Source organism: Phascolarctos cinereus, unplaced genomic scaffold, assembly GCF_003287225.1.
Source record: "Phascolarctos cinereus isolate Bilbo 61053 unplaced genomic scaffold, phaCin_HiC Scaffold_1;HRSCAF=81, whole genome shotgun sequence".
Lineage (NCBI taxonomy): Eukaryota > Metazoa > Chordata > Mammalia > Diprotodontia > Phascolarctidae > Phascolarctos > Phascolarctos cinereus.
In genome coordinates, this window is record NW_027555514.1 from 93,448,573 (window position 1) to 93,474,004 (window position 25,432).

The 25,432-nt window shown below is 36.6% G+C and overlaps 1 protein-coding gene across 10 annotated transcripts in view; it reads left to right on the plus strand.

The window, feature by feature from the left end:
• EZH2 (enhancer of zeste 2 polycomb repressive complex 2 subunit) overlaps positions 1-25,432 on the plus strand; it is a 111,600-nt gene that overhangs the window by 33,592 nt on the left and 52,576 nt on the right. For 5 of the 10 annotated variants that reach the window (XM_020977491.2, XM_020977490.2, XM_020977496.2 and 2 more), the window contains 3 exons: positions 3,649-3,753; positions 18,198-18,321; positions 23,350-23,478. In XM_020977491.2, the coding sequence (XP_020833150.1) occupies positions 18,205-18,321; positions 23,350-23,478 (246 nt within the window). In that variant the 5' untranslated portion in view covers positions 3,649-3,753; positions 18,198-18,204. Of the gene's footprint in view, positions 1-722; positions 943-3,648; positions 3,754-18,197; positions 18,322-23,349; positions 23,479-25,432 lie in introns of those variants that run through there. The other 5 variants (XM_020977494.2, XM_078153063.1, XM_020977495.2 and 2 more) reach the window with 2 other exon arrangements.

Here is a 25,432-nt window from a genome sequence, read left to right on the forward strand (position 1 = left end):
GTTGTTGGATTCTGGCTTTTAATCCATACTGCTATCTGTTTCTGTTTTAGAGGTGAATTCGTCCCATTCCCATTCAAAGTTAAAATTACTAGTGGTGTATTGGATCTCTTTCCAATTGGTTGACTTTCTGTTCGTAATGTTCTTGATTTTCTTGTACTCTCATTTTTTCCCCTAATTTTTCCTCAGTATCTCTCATAGAGTGTCTAAGTTCTTTTGAAACTCTTCTGAGAACCCTTTCTGGGCTTGTGACTGTTTTACATTTTTCTTTGAAGTAGAAATGCTTGTTCTTACTTCACTGTGTTCTGAGTTTGAATCCAGATCTTCTCTAACGCCACGGTAGCTATCTGTAGTTGGATTCTTTCTCTTTTGCTCACTTATTTTTTTTAGCTGCTTATTTCTTGGCTGTCAACTTTGTGTTAAATTTGGGCTCTAGTCGAGAGGTATGGGGGATAAGATCTCAAGCTTAAGGTTTTTTGTGGTCTTGTTTTCTGAGCTCTTTTCTGAGGCCTGACCTTCAGTACTCCACTCCACCTCTGAGCGGTGAGCAGGCCCACCAGCCATGCCATCATGTGCATTTGCTCTTACTCTTACTCATTGCAGTTAGCAGCTTACCCCTCTGTCTTGGAACCAAAACCTGGGACTCAGGTCTTGTGTCTCCTCTTCTCCCACAGCCACAGCCTCGGATCACATCTGGTTAGCACACCTGGGCCCCGTGTCCAAAACCAAGTGGAGGGCCCTGCAGTCTCAGTCTCCTGACCCTCAGACCTTCCCTGAGAAAGTTCCTGAAGCTGAGGTTACCTACACAGTCGCACTCCCAGGGCCTGTTGTTGATTCAGTGGTATCTGCCAGGAGGTATCTACACTTCAGTCAAGCCAGTCAAGTCACTACCCCTGGATGTCAGATCTTTCCTAATGGCCTCCCAAGTTGTCTTAGCCTAGACAGGTGCTTTACTCTGACTTTTAATTATTTCTACCACTCTGAAGTTCACTTTGAAACATTATTTTAAATTGTTTGTTGGGGAATTTGGGAGGGCCAGGTAATTTGCTGCTTTATTCCTCCATCTTCCTTTTATTGCTACCTTTTTACTATAGCATTTCGTTTGCCCTGAACCAAAGTACACTAAAGTTCATAAAGTTAACTAATAAATGTAAATATGTTAATGGAGATTCATGGGCAATTGCTTTCAGCAGAAAAAGACTCGCGGAATACCTTGAACTTGGGATACTTGTCTGGGGGGACATACATATGAATTATGATACTCCATGTGTATGTATTGTGTTCTTCTGGTAGAACAAGTATAAGCTCCCTGGGGCAAAGACTTTCATTTTCTGTCTTTGTATCTCCAGATCCAGATTCATTGCACCTTTTATAGCTGGTACTTATTAATGTTTGTGAATCAGTGAATAAGTGAAATATGGGAAGATGTGAAATAATGTGAAGAAAGAACCCATTGATCATTACTATATAAAAAGAAAATGAATGGATAAAAATAAAGTACTGAATAGATAGATAATCAGTAGAAGACAGAGGGAATGAGTAGGTGGTAAGATGTGAGAGCTATATGTATTCAAAGGCTTTTAAAGTTTAATGGGTTTATAAATACAAGTTTAATTGGTGGTGTCATTGTTTAAAATTAAGTTCATAATTATTTAAAAAACACACTAGAGAACAATTACAAAGCAATATTTAAAAAGTTCAAAGAGATTCAGGTGGAAGGGACTGTGAAGTTAGGGGATAATTGTCATTGCTTGGAATTAATGTTGATAGGGCCTTTGAAGAAGTGGATTTTGAGCTGAGCCTTGGAAGTATTGAACACAGATATACTAGGTACTAGACTAGATTGGAGGGAGAGGTGGCACAGAAGATAGAGTGCAAGGCCTGGAGTCAGAGGACTCATCTTCCTGAGTTCAAATGTGGCCTCAGATACTTACTAGCTGTGTGACCCTGGGCAAGTCACTTCACGCTGTTTGCTTCAGTTTCCTCATCTGTAGAACGAACAGGAGAAGAAAATGGCATACCACTCCAGAAGGCCTCAAATGGAGTCACGAAGAGTTGGATGTGACTAAAATGACTGAACCACCACCACCACAAGAACAACAACAGCAATATTTCTGGTAGTAGGAATGTTATGAGAAAAGGCTAAAAAGTGGGAGCAGGTTGAGATGTGTAAGAAATAATACCATAAGGGCTTTGTTGGTTAATAATAAGATGGATTTGTAAGGACAAAACCCTGGGAGGGGAGGAGTTGGTGGAGGGCTAGGAAATGTTTAGGTTTAATATAATAGCCAGTAGTAGGGAGTTATCCACAGCCTTGTGGTTTTTATGGGAATTCAGGAGAAGCATTAAGGTGGGGTTTAGCTCAGGCCAGGCTTAAAAAGTTCTATTATCTAGTGCAGCAAATTATAATTTAGTTGGCCTGTCTCAACAATCCTTTGCTCATGAAGTACTGAATTTGAATTCTTGACTCTCAGACTTGACTTGCTGCTTGTTTCTTGGTACTTGACCCAGGCCTTTTTAGACATTGCTAATGCATCATGTTCATTCAGCTTCATAAATGACAATCTTAACTACTCACTTTGTTTTCTACTACAGTCATTACTACCTCTGAGTCCTTTTAGTGCCAAGACCTGGGTTCCTGTGCCACCAATTAGTTTTTCTTGACTTATAGTATGATTTTGCCACCACCTTGCCCCATGACTATGCTGAGCACCTATGATTTTATATTCCTTCTAAGTACAAGGGGTGTCACGTCTGCCTTGTGGCAGGGCTAGGGCATGGGGCGGGGGGAAGTAGAGAGTAAGGAACAATGTAGATGCCACTGGAAATTCTAGAGCAGGGCATATGAAAATACTGCTTGAATATTTGTAACTAGGGGGAGCATCGATTAGAGTTGGGATAAACCAGTGTGGCCAGAGACTAACTCTGGTGCGGTATAGTTGTGACCTGATGAAGACCTGAACGAGGGTGGTGTCTTTGGAAATGTAAAGGAAGGCAGTGGATCAAAATAAAAGATTTTGAAAGAAGAATAGATGTGTCTGGTGAAACATGAGATTTGGGAATAAAGGCAGCCTTGGTGTTGGATCCAGAAGGATGTTGATTTATAGGATATAGTTAAGAAATTTGGTTTCCTTTAGATGAAGATACTTTGTATACTTCTAAAAATAAGAGACTCTCAGAAGTTTAGGAGTCATTTGTGTACAGGTGATAGTTGAAGCCATAAGAATAGGTGCATTTTCCAAAGGATTTTAGCTGTTGAAATGTAGTAGAGGATTTAGGATTGCTATATGTTAAAAGACAAAAGTGTGTCTTGTGTAAAGATGATGCTTTATGGTTTAAAATACGCTTTACATTTGTTGGCTCTGATCCTTATATCTAGCTATTGGTTATGTATTATCATTTCTGTTTTGCACATGGGGAAACTAATGTTCTCAGAGAGTATATAACTTGCCCAGGTCCCACAGGTAAGGATTTCTGGTGGTGTCGGGACTTGAACTCAGGCTGTTTTTGTATTTTACTGTATGTGGCCATGGAACCCTGTAGTGAAAAGACAAAAGTGATTACAGACAAAGCAGTTTATGGCAGAATGGTAGAACACAAAAGCTTGGAAGGACCTGAAAGACCATCTAATTCAAATTCCTTGTTTTACAGATGAGGAAACTGAGGCCCAGAGAAGTGAAGTGACTGCCAAGGTCCCACAGCAAGTCAGTAGCCGAGTTGGGACTGGAATCAGAGTCTTCTGATTCCTGTTCAGGGGTAAGTGTTAGCGACTCAAATTTAACAAATATTCATTATGGGCCTACTCTGCACTGAGGTGCTGGGAACACAGTACTACACAAATGAAGTAGTTGTTTTCCTCAGGCAGTTTATATCCTATTGGGATTCTGTGCTCTCCAAGTATACCCTCCCTAATTTTCCTCAGAATGATTTAGAAAGCTAGAATATAGCCTGCTTATTTTGTTCTTGTTCTTGTCCAGTGGTTAAATGACCTTTGATTTTAGATATGTCATGCTGAAATGGGCAAATTTGTAGTCCTTTGTTGTTAAATTATAATTGAGCACAATAACATGTTCCTGACTTATCAAAAAAAAAAACTCGTATAATTAGTGCATACCTTTCTAGGCAAATTCCAGAGAAAAAAGAAGTTGAAAAATAATCATTTAAGCCAGTATCATTGATAAAGGAAACACATTTTAAAAGTTAAAAATATTTATGATAAATTGATCTGGGTTTTCATTATAAAATATAATTATTTTAGAGATAAGACCTAGACCTGTGATTTCTTCTCTTTAGGGAGCTCTTGATATGGAATATCACTCTACTAATGTAGTTTGACATTTTTCCTACAGCTTAATAATCTTAGAGTTACCTAAGATACCATCAGGGTCATGTAGCCAGTACATATCAAAGTGGAACTGGAACCCAGGTCTTCCAGGCCTCAAGTCATCTCTTTGTCCACCACACCATACTTCTCAGTTAAAATCATGAGTTATAAAGCTAGGTAAAATATTAAATGTGATTTACTTATCAGTTAAATTTGCAAAAGTATTTCATTTCATAAATTTAACCTAGTAAGAATATGAGAGAGAATGGCTTATGAACTCCTTAGACCAAATTCAAATTGCATGTTTAAATTTATTTTAGTCTTTTGTTTCTCCTTAAAGATTTGTTTACATATTTGTTTGATCAAAGGTATAAAGTGTTTTTTAATATCAATTATAGGGTCATGGATTGAGAACTGAAAGGTGACCTTTGGGGTTCTAGGGTCAAGTTCCCTTCTTTTGCAGATAAGGAAGCCAAGACCTATACTCAGAAGGGTATGACTTACTTGCTCAGTCACCCAGCGAGTATGTTTCTGAGACAAGATCTGAGACAAAAATCTTCTTGACTTCAAGTCTAATACTCTGTCTATTACACTTTGACGTCTTATGGTGGTTTGGGGTTGTGAAAAGACTGCAAATTAGCCTGAGAGACTGGAGATTTGTTTCCTGGACAGTGTTAAGATCCTAGAATTTGGACTAGGGAAACATGGAAGTTATAACTTATTTAGCTCTCTAAGGTTTTAAAATACTTGATGTATTTTAAACAACCCTGGGAGTCAGTGCTCCCTAATTTAGATGAGAAAACAGAAGGTTCCCCAGCTAACAATTGTCTGAGGTGGGATTCAGACTTGAGTTTGGCATACTCCAAGTCCTGCAATGCACCATTTTTTGTTGTGTGTGTGTCGCAGACCACTTTGGCTGTCTGATGAAGCTGATAGACTTCCTTCTCATGTTTTAAATACATAAAATAAAATACACAGGATTACAAAGTTATATTGCAATACTTATTTAAAGAAATCCCAGTTCAGAGAACTCAGGTTAAGAACATCTACTGTACAGTATCACTGACAAATTTTTCTTGAATACTTTCTTTAATGGGAAACTCACTATTTAATAGAGGACCTCATTCTGTTTTTTAGCTTAATTGTTAGCAAATTCTTCATCATATTTAGTTGAAGTCTGTCTCCCCCCCCCCCTTTTTTGCTAGGCAGTGGGATTAAGTGACTTGCCCAGGGTCACATAGCTAGTAAGTGTCAAGTGTCTGAGGCTGGATTTGAACTCAGGTCCTCCTGACTCCAGGGCCAGTGCTCTGTCCACTGTGCCACTTAGCTGCCCCTGAAATCCTCTTTTTAAAAAATGACTTTAACTCATTGGTCCCTAGTTTTTGTACTGTGGAATTATTTAGAATAAATTTAATTCCTCTTTTAGATGGCCAATCTCCTCATTTTTCAAAGTAGGAAATGGGCTCAAAGAGGTTCTAATTTGTCAGGGTTAGATAGCTTAATCTAAGCACAGGATTTTGCTTCTGCCTTTATTAATTTTGTCTTTTAAATTTTGGCCTATAATTGTTATCAAGGTCTTTATCATCTTTAATTTTGTCAGTAAGTGTGTTAACTGTCTCTTTATGTTTCACACACAGGTTTGTTGAGCATGCTTCTAATATTTTTAGTCTAAGTCAGTGTTAAAGATGTTGAAAAGGGCAAGACTAAAGATGGAGCCTGATGTCAAGCTCATTGGCCTGTGTTCACAAAATGTATCACATTCTTCTCCCCTCCCTCTTTTTAAAAAATTGGGATAGTTTGGCTGTCTTTAGTCTTACGGTATCTTTCCTGTTCTGTATGAAGTCTCAAAATTGCAGAAAGTGTTTCTGTTCAAAGCTGCAAATACTTTGCAAGTACTTTCAGTACTTGAGAAGTGAATTCACTTCATGTGAATTCGTTTAAAATAACTAGAAACTTTCTTACTGTATCTTCATCTGTCTTATCTTGGCCTTCAATTTTAATGTAAAGTGTAATTGTATTTTTGTTAATTTGACAAACATCAACATGAACATTTCAGCAAAGAACAGAAAAAGAAGATTGTATATGAACTGATCTTTTATTACCTTATAGTTTTTAAAGTTATGAGTTAGAGAAGCAGGATGACATGTGGATAAGAGAGCTGGTCTTAGAAGCAGGAAGGCTTATGTTCAAGTCTGGCTTTCTTTTCTTTTTGTTTTTCATCACCATATACCAACTCCACCCCCCCATCTCCATTTCTTCAGTTTCTTCTCATTTATGAGTGCTTTACCCTTTCCAATTTTAAGATCATTCTCTGTATTAGAGAGGACAGAATCAAAATAGGAGTTGAATAGCTCTGTGTTTACTCTCATTTCTTAATATATCAACTGGCCTGGTAGGACAGCTGATCCCTGCTTTCCCTCCTTCCTCTGAATGGCATTTTGAAAACAAAACCAAAAATCTTTTATTTGTTATTGTTTTAAATTTATTTTTCATTTTTTAAATTTGTTTTTTGTAATTTTCTTGGAGTCCTTGTTTTAAGGTGAATTGGTGAAACCTAAGGTGAAATACAAATTGACATGTCTTTTTGTCATTATTTGGGCATTGGGCTGATAAGTGCTTTGCGAATAATCTGTTTTGGTTCTTCCGACAACCCTGTGAGAGGTTGGTGGTGTTATTCTCATTTTACAGTTGAGGAAACAGGCAGAGAGAAGTTAAGTAACTTGCCCATGATCACATGCCTAGGAAGTTTTTGGGTCTGGATTTGAACTCAGGTATTGGTTCCAGGCCCAGGAAGCATTCAATCCACTGCCGTTGCTTGGCTTCAGTCTTTAATAGCGGGGGACTGTAGCCATATTTCTTAGCTTCCTGAATTGTAAAATGGTAATAATATGGTACAGCCTGCCTTAATTAAGACATTATATAAATATGAGGACGGTTGTGCAATGCAAAAGCCTTGCATCTGCGTGGGTTTTATCTGTATCCTCCTTTCTCACCTGGCTGTACCACTTTGGGACTTCTCTGACTGGCTTCTCCTCTAATCAGGAAACCTCATCATCCTGTAGGTTCTCATCAGCTTTGAGTTTCCACCTCCTCACTACTTCTGCCTCTCTAATTGGGGGAGTGGGGGATGGGAGATATGAACAGCAAACCTCCATTTAAGAAGAGAGCTCAGCTCAGACATCTCATTTCTCATTACTTTCGGACTTCTCTCACTGACTTCTCAACTATACCTCTCATACTTTCTCTTCCCCATTCACTCCTTTCAGCTTCCTTTTGTGTGTTGTCTTCCTCCCTTAGATTGTATGTTCCTTAAGGGCAGAGACTGTCTTTCATTTTTCATATTTTTATCCTTAATGCTTAGAAAAGTGGCTGGTATGTAGTAGGCAATTAATAAATGATTATTGACTATTGGTATGATTAACAGATTTTAGCTATAAAGAGATAAACAAGGGGCTTCCTGCTACTGTTGATAGTAATTCTACTTAAGTGAAACATTTTTTTCTCCTTAATAGTAAGCCCCAGTTGATAATGAGAAGGCTTTTATTACTGAAATTTACAAGGCTTAACGAAGGGTTCAAGAAATGCTCAAATCTTAAACTGCTATGGAGTTAAATCAGCCTAATTACTTTCATTCAAGATATACTCCTTTTTTAAATGTTCATGAAATATCTCCATAATAATAATGTAGTCCAGAATTTTGCCAGGAATAAAAGTCAGGTTCATTGGCCTATAGTATATAGAATCCATTCTCTGCGGTTTTTTGAAAATTGCGACCTTAGCACCTTTCCCATTCCCCTTAGTCTTAGAGATATCTGCCTTTTTTCAGCGGTCAGATTTGTCAGATTCTTTTCAGGACCATAGGAAGATAAATTGTTTATCAGGACTCCACAAGGGTAGTTATTTGTCCTTTTTGTTCATATTCTTGTTTATCTTAGCCTTCAGTTTCTTGTTAATTATTCTCATTTTGTCCTTTCCAATCTTAAGGTCATTTTATCCTTGTTAGAGAAAACAGACACACATGAGAATTGGACCATTTTGCCTTCTGTCTTCTGTTGTCAGCATCTTGTTCACCTCAATTAATAGTTTTATCCCTTTGATCCTTTTCAATATAACTAATATTCCCCTCTATATTTTGTTGTCCTTAATATCCCTTGCCAAGCTCAGCTCATTCTGAACTTTAGCTCTCCTGACTGTATTATGAGACCATGCCATGATTTTGTATTTGTCCTCTATCACTTGCGCTTGCATCCATTATCTATACTTAAAAAATCTTATGATGGTTGATGTGTTAATCTATTGCATTTCCTTTTTTGGACTTAGAGATTTTTACACAAAAAACACACTGAACAGTGATGCTGCTCTTATTTGTTAATTGTTATTTGGCATATCTGAATTCACAAAAGGGACGGCCTTTTGGCTTAACTTGAAACACTTGGGGAAAGAGGCAGGGGGTAAGATATATTGGGATCGTAGTCTCCTGAGAAACAAGAATGCAGTTTATTCTCCAGAAAGGTAGGATACATTTATAACTTAGGAGGAATTTGGAGGAGCCTTTTTAACTTAGCTAATATCCAGTTTATGCTCTTGTGGATCCTCCTTGTTTGGTGCAGGATACCTGAATGTTCTCACAAAACAGGGTCCTTAAGGAATGAGGAAGAAAGTCAGAATTTTGTGTTGTTTTTTTCCCCAGGGAAGCACATTGTCTTTATCAGGCTGTTGTGATTGGTTTCCTGTTTGTGAGATCATGAGCAGGGAGGCACCAATGCACTGGGAACCTAGAATTTCGTAGCTAAGTACAGAAGATCCTAGCTATGTGGGTTTCTAGAAAAGGGGCAGGGCAGGAGGGAGGGAGGAAGTACCAGGCAGGAGGAGGGGCATCCATAGCAGAGACAGAGTGTCACAAGGGAGCCTCTGTCCAGAAAATCAGTTTTTTTCAAACTATTGTACTCTACCCCTCAACAGAGTGGCTTTCCCTTAAGACAGCTGGGCATGTAAATTTTCTTTGCCAACTGTTTAGCTTCCTAGTATGACAGTAACATAGAACACAAAGTAAATCCATTTCAATCATGAATCCTGGAGCAGTGGTTTCAAGAACATAGTCTTCTTTTCTTTAGCTGATCACAAGTACAAAGATGATAGTGGACTTTCCCTTCCATATACACCCAGTCTTTTCTTCTTTCCCTGGGGTGTTGACCTCAGTGGGTTAATTTAGCTCTTCTGGGGGAACTTACTTTTCTCCTACTTTTCCTTCTTTAAGGCTAAAGTTGGAATAAGATATGAAACACATCAAACAGATAGTTCTTCTTCCTACATCCCTAGTTGGGATATTTTTGGAATTAATTTTAAGTGACCTATGAATTCATATAAGCCAGGGTTTCACTTAGGAATAGCCCTTTTTTGCACTTGGTGCCAGGACAACAAAGAGTAGCTTGTTCACAATTTGAGGTCTAGGTCTACTAGAGACAGCATTCAGAGACGGGGAATAAAAGGAGAGAAAAATATCAATGGAAGGATAGAAAAAATTGGCAAATTGTTTTGTCTTTAGGACATAAAGTTGTTTGAGGATTATTCTTATCCATTCTGTCCATCCTGTAGCTGTATATCTGAACTGTTATTAAGAGATATGATCATAAAGATGCCTCAAGTTTAATATGTATCTTGGAGGTGGACTTCACTATTCTTATAAAGAAGGATTTTCAGTTAGTTTCTTAAATTATTTCTTTGGTAATTCTTTCCGTATTTCTATTAGTTTTATTGTCTGGGAGTAATAGAGGAAATATAGAAAGACCAGTTGGCCTGTGCCTGAAGAGAGATATGTACCTTGATCTTAGATAGTACTGTCTGGTGGGCTATGGGACTATAGTATACACTTCATCAGCCCTTAATAGTGGAGGGTACCCTGGTTTTATTTTAAAGAAGAGCAAAGCCGAAATCAGAATAGTCTTAATCTCAGAGTATAGGGTCATCTACTGTACAGAGCACAGGCCAATATATTCTGGGCCATCACTGTCAGAATTTGTAAGCACTTGACCACAGAGTATAGAAGCTAATATTTATGTTGTGCTTAAACGTTTGGAAAATGCTTTACACATATCTCTTTTCCTTATAACACCTTCCTTGTAACAACCCTATGAGATAGGTGTTATTATTATCTCCTTACCTAAGGAAATTGAGGGTAGAGCCCCAGTGACTTGCCAGCATCACACAGCATCACTAGTAAGCGACTGAGGATTTGAACCTAGTTTTTCTCCACTGCAAGTCTAGGACTCTGTCCATACTGGGATAGTAGCTGTTGTCAGCTGGGTAATTTGCAGTGACTTTCACCAACTCTCCCCTCATGACTATGATGTTTAACTCTAGGGAGACTGTGATGTTATAAATTCAGTGTCTTGTCTTCCATGGCTACCAGTTTCATAGGCTTAGATAGTGACATGGAGACCTTCAAATTGAAGTGTAATAATTCTAGTGAGAAGGTTTACTTGGTTGTTCACTTCGTGGTTAGGTAGTGATTTATTACTTCATTCAACAAACATTTACTAAGTGCCTACTTATATACTGGTTGTTGGGAATCTAAAAACCAAACCAAAAAAAAAAATTCCCTGGCCTTAGAAAATATTTACGAAGTAATTACTAGGAGGAGGACACTAATAACTAACTGGAGGATCAGGATAGGTTTCCTGTAGGAAGTGTACTTGCTTAAGACTGGAAGGGAGTTAGGGATTCTAGGAGGCAGAGGTGAGAAGAAAATGCACTTTAGGTATAGGGGGACTGTCTGCAAAGGCATGAGACAAGATATGGAATGTTAGTTATGTATAACAGCAAGGATGCCAGTTTGGCGGAAATGTAGAGTCTATGAAGAGGAGTAATATATAACAAGTCGGATTAGACTTTAAAAACCAAACAGAGGAGTTCGTATTTGATCCTAGAGCCATGGAAACTTCCTGAATAGAGAGTTAGTGACAATAGTCAGGCCTGCGTTGTAGTAATATCAGTTTGACAGTTGTGCAGAGAAAATAGTTTGTCAAGGTGAGACTAAAGGCTGAGGCATTATTTTAAAAAATATTATTGATAACTTTTATTTTTACATTGTCTCATTTTCCCCTCAATCTCTTCCTCATCTGCGTCCCTGAGAACCACTCCTTATAACAAAGAATTTGTTAGAAAAGAAAGAAAAAGAGGAAGAAGAGGAAAAAAATGTAGTAAAACGGACCAATATATTAAAGAAAATCTCATGTTGTGTTCTATGTTCTACATGCGCGGTTCCTGACCTGTGTAAAGGAACAGAGGGAGTTGTCTTCTGTTTCTTGGAGGCCAACCTTTTTTTTTTTTTATGAATTTTGCAACATGCAGTTTTGTTTGTAGTGATTGTTGTCACCATTTACATTGTTGTATTCATTGTGCATATTGTTTTTCTTACTTTTTAAAACTAAAATTGCATCAGTTCGTGTCATTTTTTCTGTTCTCCTTTATATTAATCATGCTCATTGTTTCTTATGGCACAATAATATTCAATTATATTCAATTTTCTTAGCCACTTCCTAATCAAAAGATATTTACTTGGTTTCCTGTTTTTTGTAAAAAGTGCTACTTAAGGCAACAGTTAGGAGACTGTTGAAATAGTTAAGGCAAGAGGTGATGAGGGCCAGAATTAGAGTGATGGCTGTGTTGAGTGGACAAAAGTGGACACATGCAAGTGATATTGAAGAATTGGAATTGATGAGACTTGGCCACTCATTGGATATCAGGACAGAGGAAAGCATTGGGAATGGCTTTGTCATTTTGTCAACCAGGCTGTGACTAGATGGATTGTGGCCAACAGGAATAGGGAAATAGGAAGACAGGAGGGTTTAAGGGAAAAAAAATAATTAGTTCTATTTTGGACATGTTGAGTTTGGGACATCCATTTTAGAGCTGTTCAATAGGCAGTAGGAAGGACGGTAATTAAAGCGAGAGACAGGACTTTTTTCTTAGTCTTTGTCTCATTTCCTTGTCTCTTCTCTTCCTTTAATTTCCAGTTCTAGCTATAGGTGTGGGTGAATATGTTCATACCTTTAGTAGACTAATTCCTCATATATCCATCAGAGTAACTTTCTTCAAATCTGTATAGAACATCTTTTTTGGGAACTTGCCTTTTACCAGCTTGCGCAGAATGAAATATATTATTCTAAATATGATTTGAAAAAGAAAAGGGTAGCCATGTTCATCCTTTCTGGTAAGAAATGCCATAAACAGACCAAGATTTAATTGACTGTGGCTTGTTTTGGTATATCTGTTTAAATGCAAATGAAACTTGTGGTTTATAACTTTCTTGTTATATTCCTAGCTTCACTTCATTTTATTGTACCTTCATTAGTGTAGGCAGCTTCTGGTGCGGAAACCCCCTCCAGTAATGCAGTTGGAAATTCGTCTGTAATTTATAATCTTAAGAGACATTTTTGGGAGAAGGGATGAGGTTATAGGTGATTTACCCATCATGACATAGCTACTATGTGTCAGAGGCAGAATTTGAACTTTGATCTGACTGGAAGGCTGGACTCCCTATCTATTACATGTATCCTGATGCCAGGCAACTGTCTTTGTGTGTTTTCTTTTAATCTTTTTTCTGAGTTGAGTAATTTTAACTTTTTGCCAACAATATGTATCCTTGTTTTTATGTGCAAAAGTTTCCTGATTTGCTCTTTACTTTGAATTTCACTACTGATGTTTATATGTTTTATTGTACAAATGAAATTGTTCAGTGAGATTAAACATTAACCCTGAAGCGCAACCCTGAGAATGTTTAAAAAAAATTATTGATATCTTTTATCCCACATTTTGAAAGTTTTTTTAAATTAATAAAAAATTAAAATGAACAGATAATTTAAAAATTCTTTCCCTCTCATTGGAAAAATAAAAACAATATCATATGCATAAACATTTAGATGATCAAGCAAAAGAATTTTCCACATTGTCCAAATCCAAAAAAATATGTCTCATTCTGCATCCTGAGTCTGTTACCTTTCTGTCAGAAGGTTTTTAAGCCTTCGTTGTCATCAGTTGTCTTGAATCATGATTGGCCATTGTATTGATCAGAGATCCTAAGGCTTCCAATTTATTTGTTTTCATAGTGTTGTTGTTTTTTATATTTAATGTTCTTCTGGTTTTGCTTACTTTGCATTTGTATCAGTTTGTACAAGTCTTCTCATAGTTTAGTAGCAGAGTAGTATTCCATTATATTTATATACCATAGCTTTCAGTCATTATTCAACTGATAGGCATCCTTTAGTTTTTCAGTTCTTTGCTATTAGAAAAAAAGGGCTTATTGTAGTTTTAAGGGGCTATTATAAATATTTTGTACATATGGATCCTTTTCTTCTTTCTTTGATCACCTACATTTCCAGTGTATAGCTAGGTCAAAATTAATGAGTTAGAATAATGTGAAATTTAATTTAGTCTAATTATAAATAATTCCAGGTTGTATTTAATGAGTCAAAATTCAATTAATGCAACTCAGAGATGCCCCATGCAGGTTGGCATATGTAATGCATAGTGGGCCCAGCCTTCTAGTCAGTTAGATCAAGGTTCAAATTTTGCCTCTGACACATAGTGGCTATGTCATGATCGGTAAATCACTTATTCTCTCTCATCTCTCTGCCCCAAATTATCTCTAAGACCATAAATTAAAAATTAATTTCCAAAGTTTGTCACTGGAGGGAGTTTCTATACCAGAAGCTTCCTATACTGCTGAAGGTACCAAAAAATGAGGAAAATCTAGGAATATAACAAGATCTATAGATTCTTTATTTCTAGTGAGAGCCAGTAAAGGGTTTTAACATGTCACTCCATGGCCAGTCTGCACTTATCTATTGTCTTGCATGTGGATGTGATGTGTTGCTGTGTACTATATTACCAACAGTCGTGTAAATTTTTAAAAGCCCTTAGCAAAGTAGAAAAAAGGAAGAATACTTTAGATGGAAACATTGTCAGCATGAAAAAGAAGGGGTTTGTTATTAGAACAAAAAAATGATGTAAATGAACAGTATGACATGATCATAGCATCCCTAAGATAGAATGAGATGTTGGAATGCCTGCATGTATGGTACAGAATGTTATAAAACACGCAGGTGAAACAAAAGAAAAAGACAAAAGTTGCATAAGCTTTTGGTGGTTTGCAAAAAGCTGCAAGGAATTGAAGTGGTAAGTGATAAAAATGGAGCATCCTTTAACTGCAGATTGAAGATTGTAATAAAAAATGCATTCCTTTTTGCAGAGTTGCCATTGAGACAAAAGCTTTGTATTTATTTAAGGCAGTAATAGAAAATGGAAGTGAAGTGAATAGTGAAGCAACTTTTACTATAAGCATTGGTTGGTTAATTGTATCACTTTAAAAATTGAGTTTCCATTGCATAATTTTAAATTTTCTGGAGAGGTGACTAGTGCTGATGAAGATGCAGCAGCTAATGTTTTGGAGAAAATAATTGACGAAAGTGGATACACTGGTCAGATTTTTTTTTTAATATGGATGAGACAAGCTTGTTCTAAAAAGAATGCCTTCTAGGGCTTATTTCTAAGAGAGAAAAAAACTCATCTTGGATTTAAAATGTCATCACCTAATATTTTTATTGGGAAGTAATGCAGAAGGGGATTTTAAATAAAAACCAATGGTGTTCTATCTGTCTCAAAATTCTAGCTCTCTTACAGGCTACAACCATTGAATACTTCCAGTTCTCTGATGGTCAAACCAGAAAACATGGGTATTTTTTGAAGACTATAATATTGTAGGGACAAAAATATCACAGTTGAAGCATTACTGATTTTAGATAATGCTCTGATCATCCAACTATGCTAGGTTCATTGTATGAGAATGTGAGCAAGCAAACTTGCAGAGATAAGGACAAAGTTCACTTCACGTTTCCAGCATATGTACCCTTCCCTGGGTGATGTCTGTGAGGGCTAGTATGGAAGTAGGAATGGTGGACTGGCAATGAGGGGAGTGAGGAGGAAGGGCTACTGATACTTCCAGGACTCCTGTGCCTATCTGCTTTGATGATGGCAGTTGGTAAGCAGTTATTGCTGGTGGTGATGAAGAAGGTGGGCCCCCTTTCCACAATAATTTCTCCCATCAGTGATGGCTGTAGGGGCTGGGCTGGAAACAGATCTAGTGGTTTGGAAGACAGTGATATTCCCAAAGCTCTTGGGTTCAGGGTGTTGGACTGTTCCCATCAGGATGTAAAGGGAGATGGTAGTCAAGTGGTGATAGTTTGACTTGTGTGGTGCATGCTGCCTTCTGTCTTTCCCCTATTACCCATCAGTTGTGATTAATCTTAAATTATGATCAGACTAGAGGATATTATATAAAGCCTAATGACTTTGCATCCTTACTTATGAGAGATGCAATCAAGTAGACGTGGAAACATTTATCAGAGTGTGAAGTACCTCATAAGTACTGCATCCTTCTTTCTCTAGGGGTTCTCCCAAATCTCTCACGACTGTTCTGTTTAGCAATATCACCCAAGCTGCTTCTAGCTTGAACCCAGAATTAAAAATGCTATAAGAAAAGGGCATAACTAAATCATCATCACTGCCTTCTCTTTCTCAACAGCAAACAAACTGAGCCTCTTTCAGCCTCTTCTATGACAAGGCCCACTTTATTTAAAAAAAAGTGTTTGATCCCCAAAGCATTTATTAATCAAGGTGTCATGTTTAGTTAGAGTATTACTTCATTCCAACAAAAGAAAATTAAACAACCCCACGAGTTAGTATATTATTGTCCCCATTTTATTGATAAGGAAGTTGAAGCTCAGACAGGTTAAGTGACTTGCCTCAAGTCACACAACTTTCACTTCAGAAACAGGATTTAAATTTCAAAATTAACATTCTATTCACTTGCCTTGCATATGCTCTCCATCATTTGAAACCCAAATACTATGATCCACTTCAAATGATGACTGAATAGATGTTAAATAAAATTAAGACCAAACTCAACAAAACATAAATGTCATAATATTATTTTTCTCTAATCCTCTACCTAATCAGAAAACAATCTGCTTGTTCTCTCTAAACCCTCCCCTGAAGTTCCCACTTTCTTTCAAGGGTAACATCATTTTACCAATCACCCATGTCTGCAAACCTTAGTATCATTTTCAGCTTGTCTCGTTTACCCTACAAATCTAATTCTTGCCAGATCTTGTCATTTCTTTCTTTACAACATCTCCACACAGCTACCATCCTAATTCAGGCCCTGATCACCTCTTTCCTAGACTGTTATAATAGGTCTTGACTCAAGTCACTTTCTGCTCTCATCCATCCTCCGCTTGGTTGCCAAAGTGATTTTCCTAAAGTGTAGTGCTCATAAAGCTCCAGTGGCTCCCTAGTTGTTTATCTCTGAGATCAAATGTAAAGTCCTTTGTTTGACATTTAAAGCTCTTTATAATCTGACCCTTTCCTACTTTTCCTGTCTTTTTACTTTCTACTCCCTTTTCTCTACTCCTTTTCTGTGATTCGGTTATACTAATCTACTTGTTCTTTACACACTCCATCTCCTTCTCTGTGCCTTTGTACACTTCCCTTGAACCTTCAACTCTTAGAATCCTTGGCTTCCTTTAAGACTCTGTTCAAGCATTATCTCTTCTAGAAGGCCTTTCCTGGTCCCCCAGCTGCTATAGCCATCCCATCCAAGGTTACCCTCTTTCTACCTTGTATTTATCTTATATGTTCTGATTTGTATATGTTGTCTCCCTCATTAGAATGTAAGTTCTTTGAGGGCAGTGGCTGTTTCTTTATATCCACAGGCATTAGTCCAATGTCTAGCATGTAGTGTAGTCCTTAATAAATGCTTGTTGATTAAATGATATAGGAAATTAACAAAAATATACACGAGTAAAAACCATTCCCCAGTGGAAGGAATGGTTAGAGGATATGAACAAACAGTTCTCAAAAAAATTTCAAACATGAAAGCCTTCACAAAATCATTAAGGGTATACAAAGCAAAATAACTGTGAGCTTTTACCTTACACTCGGCAAAGATGACAAAAATTGCCAAAGTGGTCTATAACACATACAAAAAGGTCAAGAGCCCCTGAAATAAGGGGAATATTGTATGTAGAAGCCATTTTGGAAAGATAGGGATGCTAATACACTGTTAATGGAGCTGTGACTTGATCTAAATATGTTGGAAAGCAATTTGGAATTGTGCTAAAAAAGTGATTAAAATGGATCTTGATAGAGATTGCTATTAGGTGATATAACTAACATGTGCTATTCCTTCAACTGAGCAAATAGTCTTGGGAATTTCCTAAAGGTAAAGAAAAAAAGGAGAGTTTATTAGATAATGTCAAGTGGAAAAAAAGGTAAGAACTGCCTCTATAATGAACTTTTACTATAATTTGTAGACTTTATGTATGTTAAACTTTATTTTCCTATTTTTGTTGCATGTGGTCTTCCTGCTTCATTTAATTTTTGGTTTATCTTTTTAAAGATTATGGTATTGATCTCATTTCCTACTTGTATGTTAATTGAGGAATTAGATCTTTTATGTGTGTAAAAGGAGTTTTAAAAAATGCCCAAAGCTAGCTTATGGCATTATACATTTGACTCCATTATTATTGGTTACATTTTTAGTAAAATGACTAGAGACTTTGGAGCCTTTATAAGTCCTAAGTTTATTTAAAGATTCATTTTATGGTTTATCCTTGTCATGAAATGATTTTTTTTTTCTTCCTGAAAATATAAATGTTGTACAGGATGGGTATATTTTTGCAAATGACAGACTGTAGTATAATACTTTTTCCTTTCTTGTTTTTATTTACTCAGAATTGAAATAATGTTAAATTGAATATAACTGATCATGTTTAGGTTATGTAGATTAGTTATTTTAGTGTGAAACCATTGCTTTTAGGATAATCATGGGCCAGACTGGAAAGAAATCCGAGAAGGGACCAGTTTGTTGGCGGAAGCGTGTAAAATCTGAATACATGAGACTGAGGCAACTCAAGAGGTTCAGACGAGCTGATGAAGTGAAGGTATGGATTTATTATTATTTTTTTTAAACAATTTTATTTTATTTTTTATATTTTGAAGTTAAACACCAAAAAAGAACATTTATATAAATAGAACTGTACACAAAGAGGTTTGTATATGAAACACTGAATTTACATTTCATATCACTTAAAAAAAGTAAACAATAGATTCCACACATTACTTTCAAAACTGTTCTCCCTTTTTGTGCTTCCTTCTGAAATTCCTTTTCTTGTGTGTTTTTTTTTTTTAAATTTCAGTGGCCTTTTTGGCCACTGTGTGGCAGGGAGAATATTATTGCAAATCTGCTCTTTCTGTTTTAACCCATTGCAATTAAAAACCAAGAGGATGGAAAACAACCTCTTGTGACAAATGAACAGTCAAGCAAAATAAAACTACCTGGTGGCCACATGGGTAACATACCTCATGATAGGTCTTGTGCAGACATGGTTGGTCATTGCTTCATCAGAATTCTCAAGTCTTTCAAGTTGTTTTTCTTTACAAAGTTGTTGTCTTTGTATAAATTGTTCTCTTCATTCTGTTCATTTCACCCTGGGTCACTTTATACTACCCAGTATTCTCTGAAATTGCTTTCATTATTTTTTTCAGCTCAATAATATTCCCTTATATTTATATGTCCCAGTTTGTTGAGCCGTTCCTTAGTTGTCTAAGAGGCAATTTAAGGCATTCGTTAGTTTCTAGTTTTTTTCTTCTTCTTCTTTTCTCTCTTTTAATCACCCTTCAGGATGAGGAAGTTTGTTTTTCTTTTGCCTGTTCCCTTACCCGTATTATTCGTCCTCTTAAAAACCGATATCCCCAATTCTCACTTGTTTTCCTGTTAAGACTGATATATTTTTACACCAAGCTGTTTATATGTATGTCCAGTCCTCCTTTGTTTTTTCATATCAATGAGGTTCATCTGATGTCTACTGTCCTTCCATATTTGTATATTCTCACACACCCCAATTATGAGATGTTCCACTTCCCCATTTCTTCCTTTCTGCACAAATGTATTATTCCTTTTATTCTCCCTTCTCTTTCCCCTTAAAATACAACTTACCTACTACCAAGTCCTCTCAAACCCTTTAAAGACATTAGTTCCTCAAGGGTTACTTGATTTTTCTTCTCCTGTTATTAGAATGTTAGCACTGTCCACTGTCATAGAGCCCTTTACAATTGTTCAGATAAATTTATCTTGCTAATTTTCTGCTGACTTTTGTTTTTGTATTTCAAAATAGCTAATTGACCCTTATCTTTTCATTGAAAGGATTGAAAGTCTTCTCTTCCATTAAGGGTCTACTTTTTTACCTTATAAGATTATACTCAGTTTTACTGGTTAATTTATTCCTGGTTGTTAGCTATCCCATTTATCTTTTGGAACATTGTATTCCAAGATCTCTTGTTTATAGGAAGACCTACCGAGTCTGGACCATAGTTCTTGGTACCCAACCTCACTCTGTTTAAGCTTATAGTATTTTTTTTCTTGATATGAGTGCCTGGTATTATTTTGTCTGTGACTTTCCTGGGACTTTTTATTTTCCTGTCAGAAGTAATCAGATCATTTCTAGTTTCAGTTTGCTTTTTTTAAGAAATAGATTTGGAAAGTTTTCATTTATGATTTCTTGAAATATAGCATCTAGGCTCCCCCCCCCTTTTTTTTTTAGTCATGCTTTTCACAGAGTTCGGTGATTCTCGGATTATTTCTCCTTGACCTGTTTTCCAGGTTATTAGTTTTTGATATCTGATACTTTATTTTTTCTTTCCTACAAATCTTTTGACTGTGTTCTAATATTTCTTGTTATTGCATGGACTTATTGATTTCTATTTTGTCTATTTTAGTTTTCAGGGAGTCTTTCTTTGGTAAGGTTTACAAACTCTTTTAAACTATTCTTCTGATTCCTTCCTTAAGCTTTTATTTCATTTTTAAATCTCTTGTTTAATTTTAGATATTCCTGAAGTCCTAGTGGAAAATCCATTTTTCTTTTGAGACTCTGGTTACAACTTTTATGGAATTACTCTCTCCTTTTAGAATTTGTTAAAAAAAAAATTCCATACTTGTTGGTGCCTCCTGGCTCCCCTTGGACCCTCAGGGCCCTCTGTGGCATTTCAGGACAGAGTGCCAGGGACTTCTGAGTCCATCTCTGTACTAGCTGAGAGGTTTGCTGACTTGTTTGCTGCTGGTGTTGGTACTGCTGATGGCCTTGCTTTCCTATTGCTCATGGGTTTCCGACTGTTTTTTTTTTTCCTGCAGTTCTAAGGTAGAAGTTGCATACTGTAGCTTCTTCCTGGATGTCTTGAGCATTATTTAGTTTGGTAGGAATTTCAGGTATTTGTTGGGGGGGTGTATGAGTAGTCTGCCTTCGTGTAAGCAGTCATCTAGGCCATTCTTCCTTTCTTGTTGACTTTGGTATCTGGTTTTCTCTCTCTTCCCCAATTCCTGCCCTCATACTAGGGGACTTCAACATACATACTGACTTTCCCTCAAACCCCCAAACTACTCAGTTCTTCAACCTCACTTACTGTGAAGCTACTCCTTCACCCATCCTCAGCTATACACAAAGATGGTCATACCATTGGTCATGCCATTACCCACCACCACTATGTTCAAGAATTATGAAATCCTCTCATCTGACCATAATCTACTTACTTTCTACCTCTACCTCTGCGTTTCCTTACAAAACTACATCTGCATGATGACTTCTAATCCTGTCCCCAAATTTCTCTCCCAGGCCATCTCTTCTGTCCTGTCCATTCCCTCCTTTTTTCTCCAACTTGACCCTTGGTGAACCAGTTCAACTGTCAGGTTCTTAGCCTCCTTATCATTTTGCTGCTTATGCACTGTCATGCCTCAACGTTGGATCATTCCTACAACTGTTTTCATTCGTGTGTATGTGCTGCTGAATGAAGGTGGAGAAAATCATTCATCTACTTTATTTGGGTCCACTACAATTTATGTTATACAACTCAAGTGGGCCTTCACTGCCTCTAGGCAATCCTACTGTACCTCCCTTTTCAACTCACTATTCCAACCTGTCCATCCCTCTTCTAATCTCCCATGCCTTCCCCTACTCCCACTCTCTCAGTTAATGATCTTGCCTCCTGTTTTACAGAAAAAATTGAAGCTATTAGCTGTGAACTCCCATTGCTCCCCTCTTCATCATTGTGTATCACCGTGTGCCTTCTGCCACTAACTCCTCCTTTAGCTCTATCTCACATGAAGAAGTGGCCTTATTCCTTAACAAGACTGACTCCTCTACCTGCATAAGCAGTTCTATTACATTTCATTTCCTCCAGTTATCTTTAATTTCTCCTTGTCTACTGGTTCCTTCTCTATTGCCTGAAAACATTCCCATGTCCCCTCTCCTTAAAAAACTCACTTTATCCTTCCATCCCCATTAACTATTGGTCTATATATCTTCTGCCCTTTATTATTTACTTAGCTAAATTCCTTGTAAAGGTGGTCTCCAATAGGCACCCCCATTTTCTCTCCTCTTATTTCACTACGAGCTTCTATCCAGCTTCTAACCTCATTATGCCACTGAAAATGTTCTCTCCAAAGTTATCCTCATTCTTCTCGATTTCTTTGCAGTTTTTAACACTGTTGATTACTTACTCCTCTCTGTTTTCGGGACATCAGTCTCTCCTGATTCTCCTCCTACACTTCGGTCTCCTTTGCTGGATCCTCAAAGCCCTCTAACCACAGATGTCCCTCAGGGTTCTGTCCTGGGCCCTCTTTTCTTCTCCATCTATACTATTTCACTTGATGATCTCATCAGCTCCCATGGATTTAATTACTATCTCTGTGTTGATGATTTTCAGATCTACCCATCCTGCTCCAACTTACGCTGACCTCCAGTCTCATATCTCTAACTGCCTTTCAGATATCTTCAATCCAGTGGCACTTGCTGTTCCATAAACAGGATACTTCAATTCTTGACTCTGCATATTTTCTCTGGCTGTATCCCCTATGCCTGGAAAGCTCTCCATCCTCACCTTTGCCTCCTGCCTTTCCTGGCCTTCTTTAAGTCTCAGCTAAAATCCTACCTTCTACAGGAAAGCCTTTTCCAACTCTTTTCTATTCTGGCCAGTTAATAGTCAGTAAACATTTAAGTGCGTACTATGTGCCAGATGCTGTGGTAAGCACTAGGGATACAAAAAGGGACAAAAGACAGTGCCTGCCCTCAAGGAGTTGACAGTGTAATGAGAGAGACAACCAGCAAACAAATATGTACAAACAAGCTATGTATACAGGGTAAATAGGAGTTGAGAAGGAATACATTCTAGCGCCATCACTCTTTTAATTATTTCCTATTTAGATATGTATTTCCTATTTATGTCATAGGTGTTTCATAAATGTTTATTGATTGACTGATCTTCCAGATATATTTTCTAAGTGTATATATAGGATTCTAGTTGTGTGTGGGTGGTTATTGTTGAAAAGGAAATATTTGAATCTTAAAGCACGAATTCTACATGTCTGACTTATTTTATTCACTTAAATATTAACAATTTTGACTTGTCAGAAATATGAAAAGCTTTAATTTTAAATGCTACAATTTCAGCTAAGGCCATGTCATGATAGAATAAATGTAAATTTTAATCGCATATTTTAATAGTGATGGTGATATTTTGGCAGTCATACAACCAAATTTGAAATAAATAATATCTTTATAATATATTTTTACTGTGCAAGTATGTACCAAGAATTTGTACTTCCCTATTTAAGTAAGGAATATTCCTTGTTTTCTGTATTTCTAAAAATCAGTTTGCCTTAATATGTAACAAGGAAAATAATAGTGAATATTTTTTTCAGAAAATGTTCATTTTATCTATTTTTTTCCACTGTGAAATACTAGGTATATTGTTTCATTTATATATGTATGTATGTATTATACGTACATACATGCATACATACATACACACATACATATATATTTGACAAACTTGCCTTTATGATAGCATTCTAGGAAAATTGCTTTATGATGTGAAATTAACAATTCCTCTCTCCCCCCCCAACCTTTTTTTTTTTTAAGAGTATGTTTAATTCTAATCGGCAGAAGATTCTAGAAAGGACAGAAATCTTAAACCAAGAATGGAAACAGCGAAGGATACAGCCTGTCCACATCATGACTTCTGTGAGCTCATTGCGCGGGACCAGGGAGGTTGGTTAACATGACATGTTGTAGAAATGTCAGCACATTTTGTTTTTTTAGTGGAAAATTGGTTGGAGGTTGTGAGGAAATCATTGACTTTTCAAAAAGCATGCTTATCTTTTTGTTATTGGCTTTCTTTTATGAAATTATTTATTGGCTGCTGTTTAAGCATTTTAAAAATTGAAATTTTTAAGAAGATTTTGGCACCACCATTGGATTTCTTTTCATAATAACAAGCAGAATTGACCATTAATTAGCATGAATTAGTCTCATGCTAAGAATTCCTCCCCCTGCCCCCCCCCCAATATATGGCTTACAGAATGTTTTTGTTAGATATTCTTTTTGAAGACTGATGTTTTCCTTTCTCTGTTAGAAGTAAGGGCTTTGACTTTGGGCTCCAGAGAATATTGTACTTAGCTTTCTAGCTAATACTCAGAAAAAGTTGAATGGAACCAGTTAGATTTAAATATAAGCAATAGCAATTCTTCCTTCTGAGCTAGGGAATTATTTTGGACAATAAGAGTATTTTTATAATTAAACAAAGAATTAGATTTATTAATTTGGATCAGTATATACTATTGTTAATTTTTTTTGAATGATGGAAGTTTGAGCAATACAGACTATATCTTCTAAGAGAAATAGGATTTCTTTTCTAGCTCAGTCAGCTCCTAGGAAGAGATAAAGCTATTTCTTCTGCATAACTCACATTATAGTTCTGACTATATGTTTTTAAATTTCTGTAAATTTAAAAGTTGAGAACATCTTTTCTGTCTCTCTTCCCCTTCACCTACTCCCACACCCCTCCCATGCCAAAATTATAGGGAGAACTTGAAATATGAATTACTCATTTGTTAGCTTTGAAATATACGAATTATGAATATTTAATTTGGATTATTTACAACATTTTCATCTTTGGTGTATTGCATTTAAAAGTTTTTATAAGACAAATTTCATTAGCTAATATCAATTTTTTATGTTTTAGATAAAAATGAAACCCTAAGGTATTGGCCAGTAAATAATCTCTTGGTTTTTGTCAGTTTAAGCAGGATAACTTTTAAAAATTGGGAATAGAAGAAAACCAGTAAATATTTTTATTTATTTTTTTTACTTCATGGCTTTCATTTTCAAGTAGATATTGAAAGTAGTAGAATACAGTATGGTATAGTAAAGAAATAAATCCCCAGACTCACTGACTAAAACTTTTGTCATATAAAATTGTCAAATCAGTCACATTGAACTATCTTCACCAGTAGTTTCTGTCCATTGATTTTTCCTTTTCCTCCCCTTCAGTGACTTGTGTAAACTGGTTGCCTAGCTAAAGGCATTATCTCTGCCCTTTCATGTTCTTGTTTTGTGATGTTGTATCCTCTCTCTAAATGTATACTGATTTCTTTCACATCCTCTGAAGATTGAAGAAACCGAGCAGACAAAAAGATGGAACTGTCAAAGGCTGCCTTGTGCCAACCCTTGCCTGTAAATTCCGGAAGGCACATACTGGGTAGAATCTCAGATTGTATTCCTGAACTGGCACCCAGAGATGTTCTTTGTTCACCAGAATTTGAAAAGACCTTTCTAACACCAAGTTCTAGGTGTGCTTCTTATTTAGTAATCTACTCAGCAGTAGTCATTGCAGTGCTCTGCTCACTTCTATGTAAATTTTTTCATCTTCAGTCCAAGAGATTGAAAGCAACAGAGGTGGAAGGCAAAATCATTCCTGTTTTGTAATAATTTTCACTTTGCTTTCTTCTCTACTTTGTAAATGAAGATACATTTGTATTATCAAAAGACTAGTTAACTTTATTTGACCATTTGCTAAGTAATGTCTGAAAAAGATTTACTGTCTGATTCAGGTGAAGTGATTTGACAAAGAAAATGACTTTAGAATATTTAGAGTGTTTTGCATTTGAATCCAGAAGGTATACTTACCAAGATACCCTTAAACTTGAACATTATTGACTGCTAC